The sequence below is a fragment of the Ischnura elegans genome, chromosome 12, assembly GCF_921293095.1.
Source record: "Ischnura elegans chromosome 12, ioIscEleg1.1, whole genome shotgun sequence".
NCBI lineage: Eukaryota > Metazoa > Arthropoda > Insecta > Odonata > Coenagrionidae > Ischnura > Ischnura elegans.
The window spans coordinates 37,528,483-37,555,386 of NC_060257.1; the positions used below are offsets into that span (position 1 = coordinate 37,528,483).

The 26,904-nt window shown below is 37.8% G+C and overlaps 1 protein-coding gene and 1 long non-coding RNA gene across 5 annotated transcripts; both read right to left on the minus strand.

Moving 5' to 3' along the window:
* Window positions 1-162: 162 nt before the first annotated feature.
* LOC124168838 (kynurenine formamidase) lies at window positions 163-26,902 on the minus strand. 4 transcript variants are annotated; one of them, XM_046547177.1, is made up of 9 exons: window positions 26,281-26,902; window positions 26,089-26,166; window positions 12,983-13,073; window positions 9,153-9,257; window positions 6,348-6,482; window positions 4,542-4,620; window positions 2,905-3,090; window positions 1,923-2,052; window positions 163-432 (listed from the first exon to the last, which is right to left on the minus strand). In XM_046547177.1, the coding sequence occupies exons 2-9, from the start codon at window positions 26,089-26,091 to the stop codon at window positions 298-300; spliced, it is 864 nt and encodes a 287-aa protein (XP_046403133.1). In that variant the 5' UTR covers window positions 26,092-26,166; window positions 26,281-26,902; the 3' UTR covers window positions 163-297. The 4 variants fall into 4 exon arrangements, with proteins under 4 accessions (XP_046403133.1, XP_046403132.1, XP_046403131.1 ...); XM_046547176.1 differs by having other exon boundaries at window positions 26,259-26,902; XM_046547175.1 differs by lacking the exon at window positions 26,089-26,166 and having other exon boundaries at window positions 26,206-26,902.
* Window positions 20,094-25,802, minus strand: LOC124168840. Its single transcript, XR_006866991.1, has 4 exons — window positions 25,364-25,802; window positions 24,043-24,249; window positions 23,552-23,743; window positions 20,094-20,397 (listed from the first exon to the last, which is right to left on the minus strand). It is a non-coding gene; the product is annotated as an uncharacterized LOC124168840 (long non-coding RNA).
* Window positions 26,903-26,904: the final 2 nt, after the last annotated feature.

Consider the following 26,904-nt stretch of genomic DNA (forward strand, 5'->3'; position numbering starts at 1 on the left):
CACTCCATTTCAGATGACAACTCAAATGTAAGGAATGCAAATCGTTAAATAAAACAAAGTCGAAGCTTAGTTATGAATTTTTTTATCAATATTTCATTTTATTAAAATTAAAAAATTCAATCACAAGATTTTTTTAAAATGGTCTTGTTTTTTTCACATGCATAGAGATTCTTATTCAAAAAATGTGAAAAATTGTCATGGTTACCTCTGAATCTATAATTGATTCGTATGGAGTATAAAAAACAATGCAATACATCAAACAGCTGACAATACGATCAGTGTAATGGGTTGATGTAATTAATTTTGTTTGATAAGGTTAATTATCTTTTGGGTTAGTATGTAATCATCATGATTGAGCTTTTCCACTGCATCAAAATGGTCCACCACTGGAACAAGTTGGAAGTCACAAGAGAATCCTTTGGAGATCAGCAGCTAGAAAAAAAAATCATTTCATTTATATAATCTCAGTAACCAAATAGCTGAAGATGTACCTACATACAAAGAGAAAAATCCTGGTAATCAAAATTTCAAAACTTCCACAGATAGCTAGGAGAAGTTACGACAGGAATCATCACTCACAACGTCAAGATGATCCTGCAATTTTTAGCAGTTTTGGGGTGACATGATAAAATCACAAAAGAAGGATAACCATCAGAAAAAAATGAGGAGAAAGCCACAAGAAAGCGAAAGTTGCACTTAACTCTTTACCAGCGAATAAAATGAATAAACTTCTCTCAGGTTTTCACATGGGTTAGACAAATTAAGGCATCCAAAGTTTCTACATTTAGCCTTGAGAATGGGTAACGAGACAGACCCCGAAACATAGGCTGCCTTAATTTTTCTTAAACATGCCCAAACTCAAGAGGAGTTAAATCAGTCAAAGGGATTTCTTAACACGTTGCGTACCGGGTGTATTTAAATTCCTAGGAATTCTGGGTGGAGGTGTTGAGATTGGAAAAATGTGCCTATTAGGGCGTAATACCTTTGGTTTAAACATGATTAAAAAGCTAATGTTTAGAATATAACTTTACCCAATCAAACGTTATGATGCATCAATTCATTATGAATAACGAACAACAACTGAAAACGTAGTAACGAATACGTATTGTATGCTTTAAATTGTTTAGGTTGACGCGCCTAAATGACGAGAATCTTCGTCATCCGTCCGGGACGTTCGGGAAAAAAATGACGAGAATTCTCGGCATCTGTACGCAACGTGTTAATGCAGGGAGAAAAAGGATGTTCTGGAGGAAATAAAATGCCCAGATATTAAGATTAAAATTGATTCATAAGAAATAAAAGGTTGGAAGACTACACAGGGGATAGATATGAGATCAGAATTAACATACACAAGTGAAGAAAAACAGGGAGAGCAGATGAAGAGGCTTAAGAGATTTCCACCTGAAGCATAGTGAAGCAAGATGGTTAAACTAATAAGAAGTTATCAGGGAAGACAAGTGGAATAAAATTCCTTCCAACTGGGGGGCAAGAAAATGACAAGCAGAATGAATATTGTAGGATAAGAAAAAAGGGAAATGTTCAAAAGTAGGGTGAAATTAATGCAGAGGTTTGCTTTTAAATGTTCAAGCTGACAAAGCTGAAATTTAGGAATACAAGAAAAGAGGGAATCAGATTATGTCATTGCCGATTACCAACAGGCCACAATCATGCGATATAACAGATTGACTAAAAATATCAAATAAAAAAACGGAGATGTATAAAAAGCAATAGAATGCAATCTGAGAAAAGGTATGATATACAAGTGTCAAATTCTGCTTGGACAGCGCAAAGATCTGTAAGACGACTTTGATAACTAATTTAAAGATTTATAAAAAGCAAATTAACAATGGATGAATGTATGATGGCAAGTTTTTTTTTAATATTTCAGTTCAGAATTACAAAAAAAAATTAAAAAGACTTACATTGGAAAAATCTTTGGATTGCCGTTGAAATTCCGGAGAGTCATTCTCACCGACAGCAACATGAATCTTGACATTAGCTGCATTGGGGCTTATATCAAAATACATTGGACTCCATTTCACAGCTTCAGCCCTATTGATGAGCAAATACAATGGCAGTTACAAATGCATCTACTGATGGTCACGGCAAAAATAATTGCAGGGCAATCAAAACCTCGATTCGAAGTTAGTTTTTACGAAGTGGAATTAAGTGAGAGAATTTTTATGGCAAGTGTGTGACAAAATTACTCAAAGCTATGCCTTCAACAATTTTACTTGTGTGATTTAGTATAGCTAAGTTATAACTGATTAGAGATCATAATTGTAATAAGATACTGAGAAACTTTGTCAGACAATTTTTTTAAACATTTACTGACTTTTTTTAAGAGTAACAAAGTGCTTGTCTTGATTCACACAAGGGCTGAAATATGCCATGAAAAAAATCACATTTTTCACCCAGAATTTGAAAATCCAATATCCTGTTTGTGTATTTACTGCGTACTTGCTCCAGTTTTCACTCATGAGTTGTATTTCATGTGTTATAAAGTCATTATTTCTAGCAGTTGCGGTGGTCTAGTAGAGTAATCGTGCGACTGTGATGGTAGTCATAATGAGTTCGCGTCTCGTACATGGAAAATGCATTGAAAGTGGATTGCACGACTGGATTATGCAAATATATATTCCTAATACCACTTATTATAAGATGTCATGATCGGCTTGTAGTTTGAATAATTGGCTAATTAACTATTAATAAATATCATCTGATTTTAAATTCTTTCTTCCACCAATGCCATCACAAAAGTATTCACGATCAAAGTATCACAATGTAAATAGCTATGGCTTTTGGCCACATAATTCACCTTTTGATACCATCAATATAATTACAAGAGAAGACTCCAAAAATCTGCAAAAAAGACCCAAATAAATGCCATTTTTTATAAGTCACCTGGTCATTTCCAAAGGTTCATTCACATAAATGGGGAGTAAGGGTGTCAGGTCATAGACACCACTAATAAGTATCAGTCCTTTGAGAAGCACTTTATGGGTTGCACTCAATGAATCCATCCAAGCACGAGATAATAGCATTGCTGACAGATGACCTCCGGCTGAATGGCCTGAAAACCATACAGACCTGCAACAAATAATACATGAACTCTCAAGGAATATGTAGATAATAATAAGACTACCGTCAGGGGAAAATTAAGGTAGTTGTTTCGAGGGGCTAAGGATGGGTTCATTGCTTTCTGCATCACCTTGGTGTTATGCAATACCTCCCTAGGGTAATTCATCTCGGGTATGACATACGTAGCTAAGTCACTTTCAGACATTCATGAATTCTTTTTAAGCAATGTTTTTTAAACTGGTAAAATAATTACATCGTTTAGAGAGCCACCATAAATATTATTTATATTTAATTCTTCTAGAAATTACCATGGGGGTCAGCTGTCTTATTTCTATAATCTTATCAAAAGTCGGTTTTCCAAATCATAGTAAATGCAGAAAATATTTAAGGAATTATCACTGTTCAGAAAATAAATAGGGTAGTTTCCTTCATCAAAGAAAACGAAAGGCATTGATTGCGATTCGTTACCCACCATTAGTGTATTCATAATACACAAATTATTTGGTTTTTGAAATACCGGTTTAGACGAATGGCAAGGGTCAAATTTTATTCTCATTTGAAAAAGGCCAGATTGGCGCCCATGCGATTCCACTCCACGTGACGTCACAGGGACCTAGTTTCTACACGAGAGGATAGGACTTATACATCATCTGAGGTTACCAATGCATGCATGAGGCACAGAGCTCAGGGAAACATGTCTTAATAATCACCTATTAAAACTGGCTAAGGTCGGAAAGTTTTCTTCGTTTGATAAGGTATTAATAAACCTTTTTTAAGCCAAGTGCTACCAGCCAGCAAGGTACTCAGCTACCCGCTAGCATCCTGCGTCCTATCAGCGCTCAGAGCCTCGATCAAGGTCACCTCACAAGGTGGGAGGGGGAACCAGAAATGCATCGCACGGACTTTTTCCCATCATTCCTACGTACGCGTCGCATTTTCGCGCGCTTGAAATTTTTCACTTTTCATTTAATCGCGAAAAATAGGTATCGTCATTTAAAAATCTAGAAGCGTAAATTACGTACTCCAGGAGTAATAATCTTTCGATTTAGGCAACAAAAAAATAATAGGAAACCACCCTATTCCTTGAACCCTTTTAAATACCCAAAAACCAAATAAAATTATTATAAAAGGGCCTTTGCTTTCCAGCTGTAAAGCATCTACAGTTGGCTGATCATGATAATTAAGAGGATTAGACACATTGGAAATGCTTTTCATGACACAGAGATGATTTTATCATCGTTCGTTTTCATAGCCATTATTAAAAGAACTTTGTCTTGATATTTTCTGTTTATTTCAGCAACTCCTACCTAAAAAGTTATGCTGAATTACAAATAATCATCTGAAAACCTCTGGCTTTTGTTCATTCTCTGATCAATTTGGACCAAGTATAATGGAAACAAGGCAAAACAGAAGGATATCCAATGTATTGAGTTAATTTTTGAACATATAAAACCACTTACTTTGAACCAAGATTTGAAGCCAAGTCCAAGATGTAACAGGCAGCATTCTGAATTTCTTCAATTATTTCGCCTAATTTAACTGAAAAATGATTTTTTTATTATTCAGAGACAGAGCACTAGGAAAGTAGTGATGTCTAAAATGCAAAAATATGCATAATGCCATTATTATGACCATTAATTAATAAATCACATATATTGTAACATAATATTTTGAATAGAAGATGATTTATAGGATTTATTTATAGGACTTCTTTTACAGATGCTTAGCGAGTTAATCAAAATTTATAAAATTATTCTACCAGTTACAGTAGTTATACATGGAAAATTTTCTTGAAAAGTTTTTAAATTATAATACATTATAAATACAAGAAAACCCTACCCTAAGAAACAATAACACAATCAAAACCCCACATAAATACTTTAAACCAATAAAGACTTTTCAGAACCAAGTAACAGGACCTCAAATTGATAAATTATTCCAAATAGGATTACACCATACTCAAAACTAAACTTCATTATTGATAATGTGGGCTAGAAATTATCAGATCACTGTCATTCTTAGACCAGGATTGCGTCATTTTTACTTTGTAATCAATATGCCTTAGTCAAAATCTACTCTGCATCGAGACTAACTACAGGAAGGCTTATAATTATGAACAATGCAACAAAATTTGAGAAATCAAAGCCCAGTTAAATCAATATGTACAGTTGAGGACCTCAAATCCAGAAAGCTTGGGACCAAAGGGCTTCTGGATTTCTGGTCTTCATAGTATATTTTGTAAATTAATTAATTTATACATGTGCGCAGGCTCTTGTGCTTGATATCCTTATGTGTCCCTGACAAGGTTCTTAGCATATGTCCATAGTATGTGCTAAATTCCTACTCATCCCAGAACAAGGCCTGGAGAGTGGTGCCATGAGGTGGCGAGTCAAAACACTACGCAGAGGAATTTTCAAATGTTCTGGATTTCGGGTTTTCCGGGTTTCGGGATTCCGGATTTGAGGTCCTCAACTGTACTCTAAAATACTCCAGTCTCCTCCCTCTATCTCATATCTGCTGCTCTTCAACCAATGTATATTATCCAAATGAACCTGTCCCCTATACAATACCTTCCTCATTGCTAGAGCAAGCTATGGGTAACACAATACATCAATGATAAAAGATTACAACTATTATTTGAGGAAAGAGGATTGAACACCTCACAAAAAGCAAAGAAAAAAGAAAATGACTTATTATTCTATATTATTTCCAAGAACTACTTCAATTCAAGGGGAGAGATTTCATAAGCTTTGACTCCATGTCGAATTGAAGCCTGGATTACATACAAGAATTAGCTTTCCTAGATATGAACAATTTTAGATAGTTTTAATGGCCAAAGCATATAAAGGGAAAGAATCTACTACTCTTCATTGTAACTAAAAAATAGAAATGCAAATGTGTGAAGATTTTCCCAAAATTTTACTACTTTCTTCACGTATGGAAGTGATCTGATGGATGAATAGTCAGTGATTTTTCATCAACCATTTGTCCATAACCCATGTGGCCCCTAAAACTCATAACAGAGAGGAGTTGACCAACCCTTTCTGCTCGTATTGATTAGCCTTTCCAATGGCATTTTTTTCCTATTTCTGAATTTGAATTTCTATATTGGAATTTGAATTAACAGGGTTGAGGCAAATCAGAAATAAACAAGCACTTCATTGCATGGACTCACTTGTATTAACAAAAATTTTTCCAAAGCAATGAAATAAGCAGAGGATATCAGAAAACACACACATAATTTCAAAAACAAATAAAGAAATTACCTTTGGGCGCAAGGTCGTATCCAACCACTACCACACGTATACCTGCAGCGTAGAAAGGTTTCACACAGTAACTGGAGATGGTTCTATCCAATGATGACCAATATCCTCCATGGATGTACACCAAAATAGGAGACTCTAAAGTAAACAATCAGAGGCAACTGTTAAGGCCAAAATTAAGGTTTTATGACCGGGCGAATGTGTAAGAATGCCTTTCCATTTCATAATTATCATCAGAACATTACATAGCAACAAAATATTACGCATCCAAAAAGTTAGTGAAATTAATACTGAATTTTAAGGATACGGTTAAACAAATTTTTTCCATAAGGAATACCAAAGGGAATTCAAGGCGATAGTGGGTATAACATTCTCTCTGTGATAATGAGAGAAAATCAAATAAGTCGCGCAATAATTGATGACAATTCTTGTTGATAACACTGAATAAAGAATAGGGAAGCATTGAAATGGAAAAAGTGGCGTTCAAGTGTGCAAGTCGTTGCTTCTGATGTTTTCACCAGATGAACTGATATAAAGTGTTTGCGATGTGTACTAACTAGAGTTGTTAAGTTATGGAGTAAAGAGAATTTTATGTGGGCGATGGTTTTTTAAAAATAGGTTGTCAATTACGATAGTGTTTGAAAAATAAAATAACCTATATTTTTCTTTTCTGTGCCCCATGACCTATTTTTTGACCAATTTGTGGCAAAAATTAATGGTGTCAACCCATTCCCAGATAAGTTGATAAAATCACGAGCACCTTCCAAATTGGTCACCGCTTCTAAGCTACTCCTCTCCTCTCTTGGCATTGGCCTTGCATGGTTCATATTTGTTTACCCTCTTGGGCGTAATTCCTTTCCTCCATACGGAGTTACCCATGGACGAGTTAATAAACTGAACTCTGAAGTTTTTTTCCTGGATAAGTTCTTTGTAAGCAATGGGCTTTAAAAATTGATGTTTGTAGTTTGGAAAAAGAGAAATTTGAAAAGTATAGCACATAGTGTGTCTGTTATTGAAGGTTTTGTGGCAAATACATTTTCTGCTGCCCACATCTGTCATTAAGAGTGTCCACTATTTGGAGGTATTGATTCCATAAGGTTAAACGTTTTGCTGTGAAGAACTAATAAATGTAGTAAATGAGAGGTGTCCCGAATTAGGGGTGTCTGATAAGGGGAGGTTTGACTATAATGCCCAGCCAGCACAAAAGATAACTTGGAAATTATTTGACTAACTTGGGGCATTTCGACCCTTTTCATCATTACCCTTTCTACACCCATTAATTACTCACATACAGAATTTAATAAAAAATATATATTGAGGCATTTACTTGTATGTGCTTAAGGAAAGTTTTAAGTAGAAAAAGAAAGTTCCATATATCCACAGCAAAATCTGTAGTGATATTTTTCAAATTATGTATCTTTGATTTCATTTCGCAAAGTTTCACATTATATACACATTATCGATGAAAGGTTAAGGATAAGGTCATTAACAGAAATAAAGTAGTAAAAAATTACCTGATTATTTTCTTATATAGGTACATATAGAAGAATACTAATTTCCATGGGATAATTATTTTTGCTAAAAGAATTATATGAGAGTTGAAAGATCGAACACATCTTGACGGTTGGCTACATTGGATCCTCAATTGTGATTAGTGGACAGTAACATTAGCTACTAGTGGGCGAATAAACAAAGAAATAATGAAGGAGGAACATGAAAGCAACTGCAATTGCCAAAGTAACGTGCCTGGCAACTATAATTTCTAACTACTACTGGAGCATGAAGTAAACTAAACTAAATTTACTCATAAGAATTAAATTTTACGATTTTCAACATTACATAAGGTAATTATCTGATATAACGTTGAAAATTGTAAAATTTAATAATTCAATAGGAAAACAAGCTTTTATTAATGTAGAGGTCAAGATTAATAGCATCAGCTATTAAGATAGTACATCTGTCCAGTACTCACCCCCTAGAAAGGTCTAGAGCTGCCACTATTTCTATTCAATCAATGCTTTCATACACTTTAGGCCATTACATAATACAAATAGCAACACAATGGTACTCCACATTTGAAGCATCCCAGCTAGCATGACGTAAGACACAGAGATAAGTTTAAAATAGGGTAGTTTCCTTCATCAAAGAAAACGAAAGGCATTGATGGCAATTTGTTACCCATCATTAGTGTATTCATAATATAATAATCATTTGGTTTTAAAAATCTCAGCCACTCTATGTGATGTCACAGGGACCTAGATTCTATATGAGTAAATAGGAGTTTTACATCATCTGAGATTACCAATGCATGCATGAGGCACAGAGCTCAGGGAAACATCTCTTAAATTAAAATTGCCTTAGGTCGGAAAGTTTCCTTCGTTTGACAGGGTATTAATAATCCTTATTTAAGCCAATTGCTATTTGCTAGCAGCCTGCATCGTAGCAGTGCTCGTAGCCTCGCACCAAGGTGGCCTCACACAGCGGAGGCTGGAACCAGAATGACGTCACATGGGCTTTTCCCAGCATTCATACTTAGCCGTCACGTTTTCGCATACTTGAAAATTTTCATTATTCATTTAATCGCAAAAAATAGATATCGTCATTTAAAAATCAAAAGCATGAAATACGTACTCCAGGAGTAATATACCTACTTTCGATTTAGGCAACAAAAAATAATAGGAAACCACCCTAATAAGGAATAGGTAAGTAGCTTACTACGGAAGTGTCTTCTATTTTTCTTACCCATGAGAATATATATTATTGAAGTAGGGAATAAAACAATCTAATATATAAGTGCTTAACACAAACCTTTAGGTAAAGAATCACCTCCAAATATATCTAACTTTTCTCCCTCTCTTGTTCCATAAGGTACTCCCAGCTCACATGGAATGTTAGATTTGGCTTCATTGCTGGCTGCAATTGAGAAAATGTCAGAAAGATTACCAGAGTAGGACACCAAAATGTAGACACAGAATCATATTACGCACAAGTAATTAAAAAATATCAAAATTGGTCAAATTTTAAAATGAAGAGTCATGTATCTCTAATACAGTAATGTATACGTAATGTTCAATCTATGCATACTGTCACTTTTCTTAATATCTAATTAGGATGATTTTCCATACACCGAAAATGCTTACTCTTCCAGCAAGCCCAACAAAAATCAGAAATATAAACTAAATTGGTTTTTACTCGTACATCATTGGAAGGAGATTCCATCAATGGGGTAGCTTAATTCACAGAGAATGAGTAAACACAGTGATGTGATGTAACTAATAACAAGAAATCTAAGGGGGTACTTTAATTAGGGAACTTTTATTTTCAATAGTTTCATTATTAAAAAAAATCACATTTACAGGTAAATCTATCCAAATTCACTCTGGACTGATGGTAAATGAAATGTTGAGTATGTACCTTTCACATTGAACCCATCAAGATGAAGTTAATACATTGTATGTCAGTAGCTGTGTCTCAGATCTCTCACTCACAGCAGGGTGACTTCCTTTACAGGATCAGAGAGGCTTCCAAGAACTTGAGAAGGGTCAGAAGCAAGGAAGCATCACATTGTATTATTCATATTGTCAGAAGATGTATGAAAATTGGAGGAGGGAAGTATAAATGATATATTCCACATCATGTAAAGTGTATTTTATACAGTATGTATAAGTTTCTGCCAAGATTTTACATGGATCTTCTTTAGAGATGCCTCCAACAAATTTTTTTCCAAATTTGTGTATTGAGTTCGACTATCAGAATCAAACATTTGCCAAAATGTATCAAAGTTGTACATTTTTAAGTGCAGTGGATATGTACATGGATGTAGTGGAGTGCGTAAGCGTAGTGACCTCTTTTGTGCTCACTGAAATAGATTTGTTTCTTGAAACTGCTGCAAGTGCCTCAACACCATCCCCTCTACTCACTGAATGTTTCTTCTCTAAAGGCAGCTTCCGTCACTCTATTATGTGGGGTACACCACATCTAACCAAGAGTTCTCCCCCTCTCCTCTGCGGGTCACAGTAGCAAGGAGTTGCGTACTCCATTATGATAGTAAGATCCATGTGAAGAAGATAGTAAGATCCATGTGTAATACCCAATTCAGGAGCCATTGCCGACCTCTCTTTATAAAATTAGACTTGCTTACTGTGCCATCAATCTATATTTATTGTACTTTGGTTTTTACTTGGGAAAATTTATGTTTGTTTAGTACAAATGAGTCTTATCATAAACACAATACTAGACAGACATCTGATCCGATCTACATGTTGTACAGCAAAATTTTAAGGTTTCTCCTTTAGGTCCAAGAGTGATGTGCATCGAAATGTACAAAGCCCTTCCTAGGCATTTAAAAAACATTGAAAAATTGTCGGCTTTCAAATACCAGCTGAGGAAGTTTCTTATGACAAAGTGTTTTTATACTGTGGATGAGTACTTTTCGTAATGTTGAACAGCTGTGCCTTTGTGTGTGATTTTTTTTCTTATCTTGACCTGTCCGATGCATTCATGTAATGTCTCCAGGATGGAATAAAATTATTATTATTATTATTATGGCAGCCGAAAAAGAGAGTGAGCAAAGGGCTGCTGCAAAGCTGAGTGTGGGGATAAGCCTAGTCAGTGGAGAGAGGGTTTTCTGCCAGTTGGTTGCCAGTAAGTTCATTAGCAATGGTGTAGAGAATCACTCCATTTCAGCAAGCAAAAGTGAGGCTGCTACTACCTTTGCACACTCCACTCCATTCACATCTACAACCCTAACAAATGCACCAAATTATTATACTTTACAAATATTGAAGAATTTAATGTTTGTACTCCTTTATTTATATTTGCAAAGAACTAACGAAAGTCCCAGGGAAGTGTGCAACATGATAGTCTTGATTAGGACTTTTTACCATCTGACTAAACTTCAGTAGTGAATACAGAGTTTGTTCCAAAAGTAATGGATTGTATAACATTCTGACATTACTGATAATGATAGACCAACAGGGAGGGTTGGGGTAGGTGGTTGGCAGTACAAGCTTTCCAAGAATCTGAATGCCAGTCACCTCTGAGCTCAAGCTTTTGGAAAGAGTGGCCACACCAATGCCAAACACACTGTTAACCGATGGCAAAAACCAATATTCCTGGAGGGTTGAGAGGACGTCACCAACCATACTTGCTCAGGACGCCCTTCGACGTCCTAGGACGAGAACAGTGCTGAACGTGTATGCAAATTATGAGTGCAGACCACTGAAATAGTGTCAGGTGCATGTCTGACTTAATGGACATGCCAAAATCAGGTGTAGAGTTCATTGGATTATGTTGGAGGACTATCACATGTGCAAAGTGTGGGCTAACCTTGTGCCGAGGGTTTTAAGTAATGAACAAAAGCATTGCTGAGTCACAATTTGTGAGAAAATGGAGAGCTATTATATGTTGATGAGCCTGATTTCTTAGAAGACATCATCATTGGAGATGAATCCTAGTTCTTTGAATACGAAACTCAGATGAAGCGATAGAGCACCAAGTAGCAGAAGATGCCGTAGTCAAGGCCTCAGAAAGAGGAAAGCAAAGGTGAAGATCATGCTCATATTGCTTTAAGCAGTGACCATTGTCTTTTTCGAGTACAAAGGGATTGTGCATTATGAGTATGTGCCACATGGAGAGACAAGAAATGTCCAGTTTTACAAATAAGTGCTTATGAGATTGACCCACAGAGTATCTCGTACCTAATCTGAGAACAGGAATTCATGGAAACCTCATCATAACAATGCACCAGCACACACCCTTTCACGGTCGCCCACTTCCTGACCAGCTAGAACACTGAAATGTTGCCATAGCCACCATTCAGTTTAGGATTTCCACCACCAGACTTCCTTTTGTTTCACCCCTCAAAAGAGAGTAGATAAGTTTAAGTGTATTGGGACTAGCCATGGTGATAACTTTACGAAGGTAAGGTTATGAAGGAAACTACCCTATTTTAAACTTATCTCTGTGTCTTACGTCGTGCTAGCTGGGATGCTTCAAATGTGGAGTACCATTGTGTTATTATTTGTATTATGTAATGGCCTAAAGTGTATGAAAGCATTGATTGAATAGAAATAGTGGCAGCTCTAGACCTTTCTAGGGGGTGAGTACTGGACAGATGTACTATCTTAATAGCTGATGTTATTAATCTTGACCTCTACATTAATAAAAGCTTGTTTTCCTATTGAATTATTAAATTCTACATTTTTCAACCTTATATCAGATACAACAATGAACAAATTGCGTGAAAAATCCACAGAGAAAAAATCATTTGCCTTGACCGGGATTCGAACCCAAATCCCCTGATTTTCAGTCGAGTGCTTTAGCTAGTTAAGCTAACAACGTGTCATTCTCCACTGTAGAAATTTAAGGGCTATACCGGACAAGGTGGGAGTTGAAAGGTGCACATTTCAACATCAAGGCTACCATAACAAGGCTACTTGAATTACATCCCCACTGCCTAGTTCCAGGATGCCTTACGGGCATGCAAGAACCACTACCAGAGGTTTGTTTGTTGTATAAGTTGGATCAATAGATTTTTTTAAAATTATTGCATTACTTTTGGGACAAACCCTGCACATATACAATGCCATTATCTATTCATGCAACTACATATATTACAGCAATACTAAAATTCATACCTGCTGTGGCAACATTGATGTGTTGACTTATAACATCATCAGCAGATAAGCGCTTAGACCATCTGCTAGGTGAGTACTGCAGATCCAGCTCCTACAAAATGTCATTGAGTAATGACAGTGAAGTGAATGTGCAATTAGCAATGAATTTAAGGAAGGAAATATTTTTTTAAAGTATATAATAGCTGATTAAATTGTATCTGGCATGTAAGGCACATGATAACCATCATTTACCATGTGAAAAAATCTTTAAACAGAGCATGAAAAATTTTCATCATTTGCCTGGACTAACACTTGAGCCTGGATCCTCAGAATCAGGCCCCAATACGGTGGTTTCCTATTATTTTTTTATTGCCGAAATCGAAAGATTATTACTCCTGGAGTACGTATTTCACGCTTTTAGATTTTTAAATGACGATATCTATTTTTTGCGATTAAATGAAAAGTGAAAATTTTCAAGCACGCGAAAACGCGACGCGTAAGTATGAATGCCGGGAAATCTCTTCGTGTGACGTATTTCTGGTTCCCGCTGCCGCCCTGTGAGGTGACCTTGAGGCGAGATGAGTGCTGATAGGACACAGGCTGCTAGCGGGTAGCTGAGTACCCTGCTGGCTGGTAGTGCTTGGCTTAAATAAGGATTATTAATACCTTATCAAATGAAGAAAACTTTCCGACCTTAGCCAGTTTTAATAAGTGATTATTAAGACATGTTTCCCTGAGCTCTGCGCCTCATGCATGCATTGGTAACCTCAGACGATGTATAACTCGTATCTTCTCGTATAGAAACTAGGTCCCTGTGACGTCACGTGGAGTGGCATCGCATGGGCACCAATCTGGCCCTTTTCAAATAAGGATAAAAATGGACCATTGCCATTTGTCTAAACCGGTTTTTCTAAAATGAAATAATTTGTATATTATGAATACACTAATGGTGGGTAACGAATCTCAATCATTGCCTTTCGTTTTCTTTGATGAAGGAAACTACCCTATTTTCCTAAGAGGATTTTTTTCACCATACATGTACCTGCACATAATTCCATGAAGATACCATACCATATTGACCGCAGATATAATTTTAAGTAATGTCTATCTCAATAAACCCCCTCCATATTCCTGGCGAAAATGAACTGTTCATGGACCATTCACGAATCGTTCCACGAGTGTTCGTAACCTGTTCATGAACTGTTGGGGCACTGTTCACAGACTGTATTTTGGCCCAAATGAATCATTACGAACCGTTCAAATAAGCTGTTCTTGAGGCATTTCCCCGCTGTTTATGAAGCATTCTCCAACCATACAGGAAGCGTTCAACTAGGTGTTCATAACCTGTTCCCTAAGTGTTCATGAACTGTAGGGGAACCGTTCACGGACTGTATTTCGGCCTATTTAAATGTCACAAACTGGTCAAATAAGCTGTTAATGGGGTGTTTTCAGATGTTCATGAAGCATTCTTTCAACCATGAATGTACAGGAAGCGTTTAGAATAATACCACATATGATTTACATCCCAGAGAGTAGGTCTGAGAATGATATGCAAAATTGTTTGCCAGCATTTCAATTTATTCCTTATATGTATCTTATTCTGGGTTCCTTTCCCTTTCCCTTGGGCTACAACCTTGTCGCGGTGGAAAGGCTTGCGCATTCCTATGACCCCTAGAGCTGCGCTGGCAGGATTAATTCGCAATTATTCCCGGTAGGGCCACCCATGCCAGATAGGTCGAAGGGTAGGAGCCAGACGAAAGGTAGTCAACGTGATGGTGTCACGTAAAAAACACTGTTGGAATGGAAGTGGGAAACCCTACCAACTATCTCTTCCCTGAAAACAGGGAGTTTGATCAAACTAGCCACGGATGGAATCGCAGGACCCAGCCCTTAAGGGCAGGTGTCGTAGGTGGCAACGAGGTCAGCAAGGTCCTTGGGGTCCTTATCATGCGAAATCCTTGCAGAGACATATCATCATCATCTTTTTCAGCATCAGCAGCATCATCCCAGGAGCAGGAGAAGAAGACCAAGAGGATGGAGAAGAAGAAGGCATCGATGAATGTAGGGACGTGGAATGTGAGGACAATGATGACGGCGGGTAAACTTGAAAATATAAAAAGGGAAATGCAGAAAGGGAAGATAGATATCTTGGGTCTATCCGAAGTTAGGTGGAAGGACAGTGGGGACTACTGGAGTGGCGGGTACAGGTTTATATATAGTGGTGGAGAGGAAAGTCAACGAGGGGTAGCTTTGGTATTAAACGGGAAGATGGGAAAGCGTGAGGTAGGCATAGAGCAGGTAAGCAATAGAATTCTTGTGGTAGAAATTGAGGCACGACCCACCAACCTTGTGGTGATTCAAGTTTACATGCCAACAAGCAATCATAGGGAAGAAGAAGTAGATGAGGTATATGAACAGCTCGAAGAAATAATTAGAGAAACTGCTGGTAAGAAAAATCTGGTAGAAATGGGGGACTGGAATACTTCAGTCGGGGAAGGGAGGGATGGAAACGAAGTAGGAGAGTTTGGATTAGGAATTCGGAACGACAGGGGAGAGAAAGCCGCAGAATTTTGCAGGAGAAACAAGTTATTCATTACATACACTTGGTTTAATCATCACAAAGGGCAAAGGTACACATGGAAAAGTCCTGGGGATATTGGGAGATATCAAATAGACTACATCATGGTAAAGTTAATGGATATTCTGAAGAAAATAGGTGTAGATTGGAGGGATAGGCGACTGATTCGTAATCTGTACATGGCACAGACTGCGCAAGTGAGGGTAGCGGATGGAGAATCTGGGTGGGCAAGAATGGGCCGCGGAGTGAGGCAAGGCTGTCCGCTATCGCCGATGCTCTTTAACCTGTACGCTGAAGAGATGGTAAGGGAAGCGTGGGATGAGTTAGAAGTTGGAGTAAAAGTGGGAGGAATGATGTTCAAATCAGTGAGATTCGCAGATGATCAGGCGTTGATTAGCCAGTCAGCGAGGGGGCTTCAGGCTCTAGTGGATGCCTTACACGAGCGTTGCGAGGAATATGGGATGAGGATTAATCACAAGAAGACCAAGGTTATGCGGTTTTGTAAAGCCTCATGAGCGAGGAATGTTAGACTTAAGATAAAGGTGGGTGGTGAAAAACTTGAGCAGGTTGAGCAGTTTAACTACCGTATAAGGGTGTGTAAGAGGCGCACCCCTATTTTGAGCATGGAAGCTATAAAGAAAAAACTTTTGCGGCATTTTTTTATGCTATCGCGTGGTGTTGCAGAAGTACGCCTGGAATTTCGACAGTTATCGAAAAATACAAATTGAAGGAGGAAATTTTGATAACTGCGGCGGTAATAGCGGCATAAAAGGGAGTAGAAAGAGTTCCGATCCTCTCTTCGCAAACGCCGTTGCCCGACGATGCTTGTCCTATTCAGGAACAATTTTGTTAAATTGCTCTCGCAGGAGTATTGCAATAGAATTGCAGCCGTGGAAAATTTTAAGGCAAAACATGACAGACACATAGCATGAACCTTCCTAAGAGCTTGGACAACAATCGGGGCAATCTCAGCGCCGTAGGATAATAACCACGTCGTATATTTAATGGAGCCACACTCGGTCCTCCATCAGCCAATGCCTCTGCCGTTTTTTTTCCTTTCCGAGACCCCACAGGAAAATATGAAAATATCAAGGGAACGATGGAAACATGTTTCATCCCTACCCCGTCTCACCAACTGACCTTGATCGATCTCCCAGTTTCTGGAGGCCAAATGCTAGGTGAGTCATCTACTGAGCCCGAAGATATCTCGATAGCTTTCAATAATTGCATGACGTGCACGAGGTTCAAAAAAAGAAAGAGATCTAACGGCATAAAAGGGAGTAGAAAGAGAACAAAAAGCGACGCATATCTCACAGAATTTAAGCTTTTTAAGCTCTAATTGTTTGACAAAAAGATTTATAGTTACAACAAGGCTACTAATATTCAAAATAGTCCAAACAACACAATTTCGGAAGAAACAAGCGTAGCATAAGCGCATTCAAACAAGGCGAGACAGACTGGAAACTTCAGGCGACGCTAACTGCGTACATCATATTGCTGCGCCTTCGCCCCTTCGCTTTGAAGGCAACGACATCACATGCAAGATCGGACGTGTTCGTCCATTGCTCCTTCGCTCATAGCCTCGTAGCTTGAAATATGGAGGGGAGGGAGCGCGCTCCTTCCCCTCGACCTCCCCTTCAGCGCTCTTCACTTATAAGCATTTCCGATTTCTTCTGTCCACCATTTAGTCCAGCAATGAACACACTCGTTCAAATTTTTTAAAGCGCAGGTTTTAACACCAATATAATGTTCAGTTGCAATAATCCTCATATTAGCGTCTGAAGATGATTTTTGGAAAATCAGGTCCTCAACGTAATGGAAATTACTCGGCAAGACAGATATTGACTATTAACCAGGTATGTTCTTCAAAACTACGCGTTTCTCTACGTTTGATAAGCGATTACTATATGCAGTATAAATGCCGCAGGATGCCCACTCGTGGCAGTAAATATAGCGCGCCCTCCGGAGCGAAAAACCCCGTGCGATCTTCCATGTTCACCTCTGGGGTACCGACGTGACGACGCGATGTTTACAAGAAAAGCAAACAGAAGCATATTAAAAATACGTCACTTAGGGATAAACTCCCCTGCCTGTCACTTGTTTTTGACCCAGGGTTTCAGATAAGTGACTCACGCTGAAAACCAAGGCCACTCAGTTCCCCTTGGACTTGCGACCGGTGAAGGGGAGGGGGGGAGGATAAGAAGTTTGTGTAAGAGGCGCACCCCCATTTTTGGCTGCAATTTCTGGGAAAAAAGGTGCGCCTCTTACACGTGCTTTTACGGTATTTAGGCAGTACGTTACAGGAGAACGGATACAGTAGTAAGGATATTAGGAAGAGAATTGCATTAGCAAAGGAGGCATTCATGAACAGAAAGGAGCTTCAGGGAGGTTCGCTATGTAAGAATTTAAAAAGGCTAGTGAAGAGTCTGATCTGGAGTGTTGCGCTTTACGGTGCAGAAATGTGGACACTTAGGAAGGAGGAGGAGAGAAGACTCGAAGGATTCGAGATGTGGGTGCGGCGAAGAACGGAGAAGGTAAAGTGGACGGAGAGGAGGAGGAACGACGAAGTGCTGGACATGGTGGGTGAGCAGAGGCAGCTTTTAGATGAGATACGGAGGAGACAGAAGGTATGGATGGAGGGAGTACTTAGCGTGGATGGGATGTTGAAAACAGTGTTAGAGGGAAGAATGTAAGGTAAACTAGGAAGGGGAAGGAAAAGAATAGGATTTTTAGATAGAATGAAAGATAGTAGGTCTTATTGTGCACTGAAGAGGGAAGTGCATGATATAAGGGGAGGCCCCCGGAATTCTTCTTAATCACTCCATGGAAACCTACCTTAATCGGTAGAATACTTTAATAATAATTCAGGGCTACGAATGATAATGATTACGTTAAATTGATACACGAAGGCATGGAAGATTATTACAATGTTATGCTACAATAAAAGAATATATGTAAAAAGAATTCAATTTTACGTCTTCAGAAAGTGTTCATGGCCAACTGTTCAGAAGCAATGCACAAGGCATTCCATTCATGGTCTGTTCGTGGCTGCCAGGTTAGAGCCTGCGAACAGTTCCCAAACACTTCATGAACGGCCCAGGAAATTTGAGAACTGTTTGCACGGTTTGTGCACAGCCTAAGAACGGTTCGTGAACAGTTCATTTTCACCAGGGAACACAGATCTATCTTCAGCCTCAGGACTGTGATTCTATTCACACAAACATGCTCCCTTGTGAGACTATCTCGCAGCATAAACCACGTAATCATTCAAAAACAACAAAAAGCTGTGGGGGGGGGGGTGCTTTGACAGCTTAAATCATTGAGAACCCAGAGCAGACTTTGGACATACAATTTTAAATCCCACAGACAAAGGCAAATGTCATAAGATGAGTAGGATCATGGTGTCCGAATAGGTAATGTAATGTAATCATTCATAAATTACTTGGTCAGTTTTATAGTCAATATGTTGTTCTTTTGTTATCTATACATGCAATTATACATGTCTCTTTGCCCTCTATACATTGCTGCAACAATCATTCCATATGATATTAGGCAAATGTATGAAGGGCATACCCAGGATCAAAACTAGGGGGGGGGGGGGGGGGCAAGCCATGGTTTTTCAAGTTATAAGTAAGATTTAAGCATGAAAAAGGTGAATGAAACCTACATTATAAAGAAACTTTAAAAGCTCTTTATTATTTTTAAAAATGATTTGCTTGAAAAAAATATTATTTTCCTTAAAGTCATTTGCAATTTTTGCTTCTGGGGGGGGGGGGGGGGGGCAACTGCACCCTCCTGCCCCTTGCAATGGGTATGCCCATGGAATGAATGTAGTTCAAGAACAAGACTTTGAACACAGGAAATGGAGAAGAGAGACCAAGAGCAAAGTAAAATGTGAGTTATAGGATACACCCACATTAATGGATTATGTAGTTACCACGGGTGCAACTAGCACTCAGCTGTATGGGCACATCAATGAGACTAACAATGAAAGAGAAGAATCATTGATAAAATCCTCTTTCACCGCAGTTTTTGAACATAAAGACATAGCTTTGTTGTATTTTATCTCAAAATTTACCCACATACATAATACCCAGCTAGCACACGGGAGACTGTCTCCCCCGAATCCTTAGAGACTCTCTACAGAAACCAAAGAGACCGTCTCCCGGAAGCGGTAAGCGTCTCCGGAGACAACAAGGAGACGGCCGGACGATACGATGACGAACCCATGACGAAATGTCCGCACTACTCAAGAGACGGTCTCCGATTTCCGATTGATGCGCCATCAAGCGATAAGTTTGCAAACTAGGAACGAGAATAGTGAACCGGTTGCGCCATCTAGTGGCATATTTAAGTACTACTAGCGTTACAGCGACCCCTGCCCCCCTTTTGGAATTAATATACGTAGAAAATTGGCAACCATACCACTTATAAACCGTGGCACATGCAAACTACAACCTCACCTAAAAAATAAGCATATTACTTACGGAATTTGTAACACAGGGCAGCTTTCAGCATTGATGAGAATTGAGAAACAAAAATAACAACATACAATTAGCATAGGAAAAGGCAAAAAATTTATATATTTTCAAATATTGGTTTATTTACAAATACAATGGGACGGATATCCCCTATCTATTGTTTAATGAAAGTAGACAGAGACATGAAATTAATGAACCTGAGTGAACCCATGTCCACCTGAGTCCAGTAAGCAGTTGAACCTTGACGTTGGCAAAGTTGTCTTCCAATTTACTGCCATTAATGTCAGATCATGTAAGTGAAGCTTCAAATGTATCTCCCAATTGGATATCAATTGCATTTCACAAGTAAACTGAACATCAAGAGACTGAATCAAGGCCTGAAAAGTAGAAGCATAATACCAGAATCAAGAAACTCGATGACTCCAATAAAAATATATTAATAGTGGTTTTGAGACAGTATAACATGTACTCCCTCAGGCTAGCAAAATAATAATACAATGCTCACTAGATATGGTTAATACATTTTGAAAATAGTTTGATGCACAAGGAAAGGCTGAGATTTTTCGAGCTAAAAGGACTCACATAAAAGGGCCATTCCATGTCAGTTCACCCAGGTCATGGCACCCACCTACTTGGATTTTTATAATATTTTTGTCACTAGCTACTACAACCAACTTAATGAATGATGTAAAATATTTCCTCCCTTACCCTCATAGTTTGCAAGACATGAGGGGCCGAAGATTGAGATGTTTGCTCAGAAGTGGCGGTGGTGGGATTCAAATTCCTGAGTGCAGGGCACAAGGTAAAAATTCATAACTCAAAAACCACATAAATTTGAATGAAATTTGGACCCCTTGTCTATCCAAGTAGGAAGCTTCCACATAATGTTTTTCATTCCCCATGCATTGCTACTTTAGCCAAAATAATGTCAAATTTTGTTACTTAGCAGATTTTTTTAGATAAAAACATTACTTCATATTTTCAGAATTACCACAAAAATGCAGAGTAAAGGTGAATGTGGCTCCAGTTCGTATTATTTGTTAAGAACAATACTTAACTTGCGGCAGCTGAGGGGAAAAGATCCCAATGGCTTGCACACACTGAAATGATGCTCTTTTCCTGGAATCCACCTATTTTTTAGGTACTTAGTTCATAGAAAAATGGTATAACCATACATAGGACTCTTACTGCACGATAAAAGATAAATGACAATACTAATTTAGATAAAATTACTCAAATAATATGCTTCAATCATTAAACTTACTCTTAAAGAGTGAAATGAGTCCACCTAAACTGGTGTTTCACAAAGTAAACCTTTAAAATTGCATGGTATTTCATCTCACAGAAGATCAACCTACGTCAAAAGGAAAGTAGAGACACATGCAGTAAATTTAAAAGCAGAGTTAAAATAGCTCTCAATGAAAGGTTATCCTCTAAAAAGGATGACCAAAAATTGCCAAAAGAATTACTCCACAAAGTTTGTGATATGGATGTGTACACAGGCTTCAAAAATCAAGGAATCAGTTAACTCATCAAGCACCCATAAGGGAATGGTGCAATTCTTAACAATGGCAGATTTTTTTTAGCAGAAAGAGGGTAATGAAAGAGCTTCATGTGAGTGAATACACGATCCACCAGCAAGATAACTTTTCAGAGACAATGGAATATTAGCTGCCCCTGCAAACATCTCAAACTTCGACCCTTCGTATCTTGTAAGCTATGATAGTGAGAGGAAATATTTACATGAGTAATGAAATAGGTGATAGTAGGAAGAGACCAAAATTTTATTAAAATCAGAGTTGGTGGGTGTCGTTTTGAAAGTTTCCTGGGTGATTTCACATGGAATGATCCAAAAAAAATATTTTAATAACCCACATTTACTGCTTATATTCAGAAATAACCTTCGATTACCTACCCAGATAGCACAAAGTAAGAGAGATAACAGTTTCTTATGGTTTTCTTTCGGAAAGAATTGATAAGCAGCTTATCATAAGCTAAGGGTAAGATGGTAAGCTAATTTAAGGCAAGGGTAAGATGCTAGGGAAGAATAGGTAAGGAATGCTATCAAATGTCCTCAGGCAAGTAAGTCACTTCTGTTGGAGCACCAAAGGCGGCTGAACAGCATACTACATATGCTATGCAGCTCATCCCGACATGAATTAAAAGGCTACTGGTGAAATTAAGTGAGTCTTTATAAGGGCTTAACAACTGATAACAGATTTACCCGTAAATAGAAAAAAATTAATAACGGCAAGCGACTGGCTAGTGAAGATATAAAGCACAATACTAGTACTTTATACTTGTGGCAGAAAGAAAATAACATCAGGGAGAACTGAATGACAGACCTACGTATCTGACGTTCTGTACTCTAGCCACTACACCACAGCAGCTGATGAGAGAGAATGGTGTAGTTACCAGTTTAAAATCCTATTATGTAGAAAAACTTGTTTGATATGTGCACGAAAAACTGAAATTATTCAAGGTCCACACAATTTAACATTTATGAATTTTAATTTATGGCTTGATAACCCAGTATGAATACAGCAGTAAGATGTTATACTTACTCATAGAAGTTCCAAGAATGGAAAAAATATTCCTATACATAAATCCCTTAAATGAATGCTCAAAAATGATGGAATCTAAACAACATCTACGGAATTGCTGAAAGTTTGGCATCCATTTTGTCATTACTCTGGATGATTGTCGGCCTTAGCATGCCCATAAGAAACCCATAACAAACTTACTTGATGAGAGCCTTCCTAATTTCTTCCTTTCACCTTATCTCAATGACTTATAATGTGCTAGCTGGGTACACTATCCAATAAACCTTGTGCACCAAATGGTAACATGGTAGCTGCTAAAAGTCATGTGGCACAAAGCCTGGAAACTGTTCTAGAAAAACATGCATGATTGGGACTCTCAAATAAATAATGCATCACTAGCCACGTGCCACAAGCGAACAAGAAACCTAGACAAAACGGTTAAATTACAAAATAGCTCTCTCTGAACCACTACATTTGAATTTCAATATCATACCAACAAATTAAGCAAAATAATAGTATTATCCACCTAGTTATGCTAAAAAAGTTAAGATTCCTAACATTAACAGTGGATTTAAGAATGAATAATGTATAATCCTGAGTTCAATATCTTCAACCAAACCATAACAGAAAAAATATACGCACATACACCAAGGAATCCATCCACTAATTTCCTTCCCAGTGCTTTCTGCCAATCTTTCAGGACTGGCACAGTCTCATTAAAGAAGCCAAAGAGGATCCATCACCTATTTATCAAGATTTTTTTTTCGACATTGTAAGGATTCCATGCATGAAGATCAGATTCAAGAGCAAATAATTTTCCAGTGAAAATCTTAGCAAGTTTAACATCAAAACAAAGAGGATCCGTCACCCGATACTACTTACATATGATGTATTAATCAGAATATAAAATTGTTATGAATCCATGAATGGAGATCAGATTCAATAACAAATAATATTTCTGTGAACTTAGCAAGTTTAATATCCTCACCCAAACTTAAACTGAGAAACTACTGGCACATCTGCCACAAAATCCATATGTAACATTTCCTTTCACACTGCCTCTTTAAGCACGCCTGGTAAAATGTCACTGGCGAATCATCCTGGTAGTGCATGTTGTCCACCAGCAAAAGAAACCAAATTGGTCCCATCACCTTGCAGCATTCACATTATCATATGCCACCTATTAATCAATAAATAAAAAGATTTGTTATGGATTCTTTCATCAAACATCCACCAAGGAATCCATAAAAGGAGTTCCTTTCTAGCTGCTTTTGCTTAAACTAAATGTCTGGCATAATTTAACTGGAGAATCATACTCATTGTGTATGTTGCAAACCACCAAAATAAATCAAATAGGTTGCACCAACTAATTCCATCCAAATTATTACACATCACATATTAATTAAAATTAAAAATCGGCATGATTCCATGCATTAACATTAGATTCAAGAACAATTAATAGTCCAGTGGGTAACTTACCTAGTTAAACATCCTCACCCAAATGTCAACACAGAAACTACAGGCACACCTGCCTAGAAATCCATAAATAACATTTCCTTTTAAGTTTTATCTGCCAAAACTGCATGTCTGGCACAATGTTACAGAAGAATCATCCTGGTAGTGAATATTACGTTACAGCAAAAACAGCGAAAGAGGTTCCATCTCCTGATAATTAATACACATCACCTATCAATCATGAAATAAAAAAGAAATGTTATGATTTCATAAATTCCAGGTAATCAAGAAAGCAAGGTAGGAAAGCCTGGATTAAATAGAACATCGGGTAATTATAACAGAAAACCATATTGTTGATTTGTAATATTTTCTCCAAAAACATACACGGACTCCTACGATAACTAATTATTGAAGTCCATAATATAACTTCACTGTCCACACATGGCATATGAGCCCTTAGGCGCACGAGCACTAAACGAGATAATTATTTATACATAAGAATTATACGTTCATATTCATGCAATCCAGAGTGACAAAGCGAGAAATCGGCTAGTTCTTTATTGTCAGACCTAATTCGGGATACGCTAGCAGTACATGAGATTCCCACTAAACCTGCATAAATAATGAACAAGAACGTGTACTGCGAAGAACGGCGAGATTTCGGCGATATGACTATAATATCGTAACAAGCCTTTTAAATGAATTGAAATGGGAATCGTGGATGTCGCTGGTAGAGTTTTTATCTAATCTCTCAAAAAATTCCAAGTCAACAGTTTCAGTGATGACTAAGCATATATTGTGAACCCCAGCTTACTACTTTTTTCTTTCGAGATGGTGAAGTTTTGACTACTACCCTACTCCAAATTCCATACATGCATGATATGTAGTGCATAGTCGGTAATAATTCACCCCCACGACACAACATGGTGGCTTGCCGGGTATTACGCAAATGTATTTTAATTGCTTTTAATGTCTGAAAAATAAAGCTGATGTTCACATTGCTCATTGACGGGAATTCAACGGAACTTAACAATCAACCGAGTAACTAATATAGTAAGGTCGAAAGGATAATGGCCATTCTTAGTGAAAATATCAACACACACAAACTAAGTTATTCGAGATAAATACTTAAGCACATCATACAACGAATATTTTCCACTACGAAGAGAATATGTAAAAAAAATGAAAATATATGCAAATATTAATCATACGAGAACCAAATTCTCTAAGCATTTAACGCCAATATCCAAGTCTTTCGGGCATGAGAAGTATAGCGCACACGCGAAAACAATATGACGATAAACCCACAAACATTGGCAGGGATAAACCATAATATAGTACTTACCTTAAACCGGTGATAGAATATGCAGTTGAATAAGCTATAACAAGAACAGGTACGAGGATAACAACGCTGTGTTGGTATCTTCGAAGTCAGGACGTGCCATGTTCGGCCATTTTCCAAGCGGATGCGTTTCAGCGGAGGGATCCTTTCCGGTGTCGGCGCAATCAACGGTATAACTATATTAATTACTGTTGATTTCGAGTTATACTAAACCGTATTACAGCTATTAAATTAGGGAGTAATTAAAATTATTGATTTGACCATTCAATCTCAGCAAACTGCTTCTGGCAGATAATGTAATTTCGGTAAAGCTAAGCGTTGACCTCGGAAAGAAGCGGAAGTGGGAGGGGGGTACACTCGAAAATTGAAGAAACGCAAGGAAAAGCGGCCGTCTCCTCTCGGTCTCTTACCCTTCTCCAGAGACAGTCTCCCGTGTGCTAGCTGGGTAGGCCTTTAATATAAATATAAAATAGGCCTTCTTTAATATAAAACAGCCTGGGTTTGCTTATTAGATTTATATGAGTTTATTTAATATTTAAAGTATAAATGAATTTAAAAGACCTTATTAAGGAACACACATGGAACTTGGTAAGACTGTATAATGAGGGGGTGCCTTAATGGCTCTACCATTATCATGCGATGATTATAAAAAATACTAATCAAGTTCGCGAAATAATGGATACTAAGAAAATGTGAAAAAGTAGTCGGAGCAAAAATACGTTTTGTACCATTTACTTTCATTTGCATACACTTGATTGCAGTCTGAAAAGGATAATGCACGTCCACGTAACAGTATTCCCAGCCATCTAAAAAAGATTAAGATTATAAAAAAAAATGAGAAGTACTTTTATGTCCATATTGACACACGCAGAAGGGATCTTGTCGGCTAATTCGGTACCGGGAGTCGTGATGAACCTCACGTGCGATATCTGCAGTTATCTGGAAACCTTGAATGGACTTAGGTATCTTCCTGAATAATGACTAGTTACGACACGGTGTGCAGCATCAGACAAGGTTACGTAACCTTCGACTGTGCCCCACTGTTGTTGATAGGACAATGGCACGAACAAGGCAATGAAAAACACAAGAAAAAATAAAATTAATGTGTTAAAATACAACAATCATAATTGATAACTGCATTGCGTTTAGTATGTCTTGCTATCATCCGCTTTCAAATTGGAGTATTCGCTCTCACTACCATATATTTCATGATTGATTGCCGCGGCCGTCACCAGCATAAAAGTATTCATAACGTGAGTTTCTTATCGTAACGTCAAGACAATGAATAAACAAAGCTCGCAGGTGATGAAACATATAACGATGAGTTATAATTTACAACCCTTTTCACGACTGTGTAGAATAAAGAATCGACAAGAGGTTTTCACCTTAAACAATACATAAAACTCATGATTCCAGCAAGAAAAAAAAACAAATTTCCTTAGATTTTTCAAGTGCGCTTCATCTTATTATTCATGCAAGCATGCATTGATGGGTTGTGTTTGATTAGGGCATGTACGTAGCACAGAGGCCATGGCCAAGGAAAT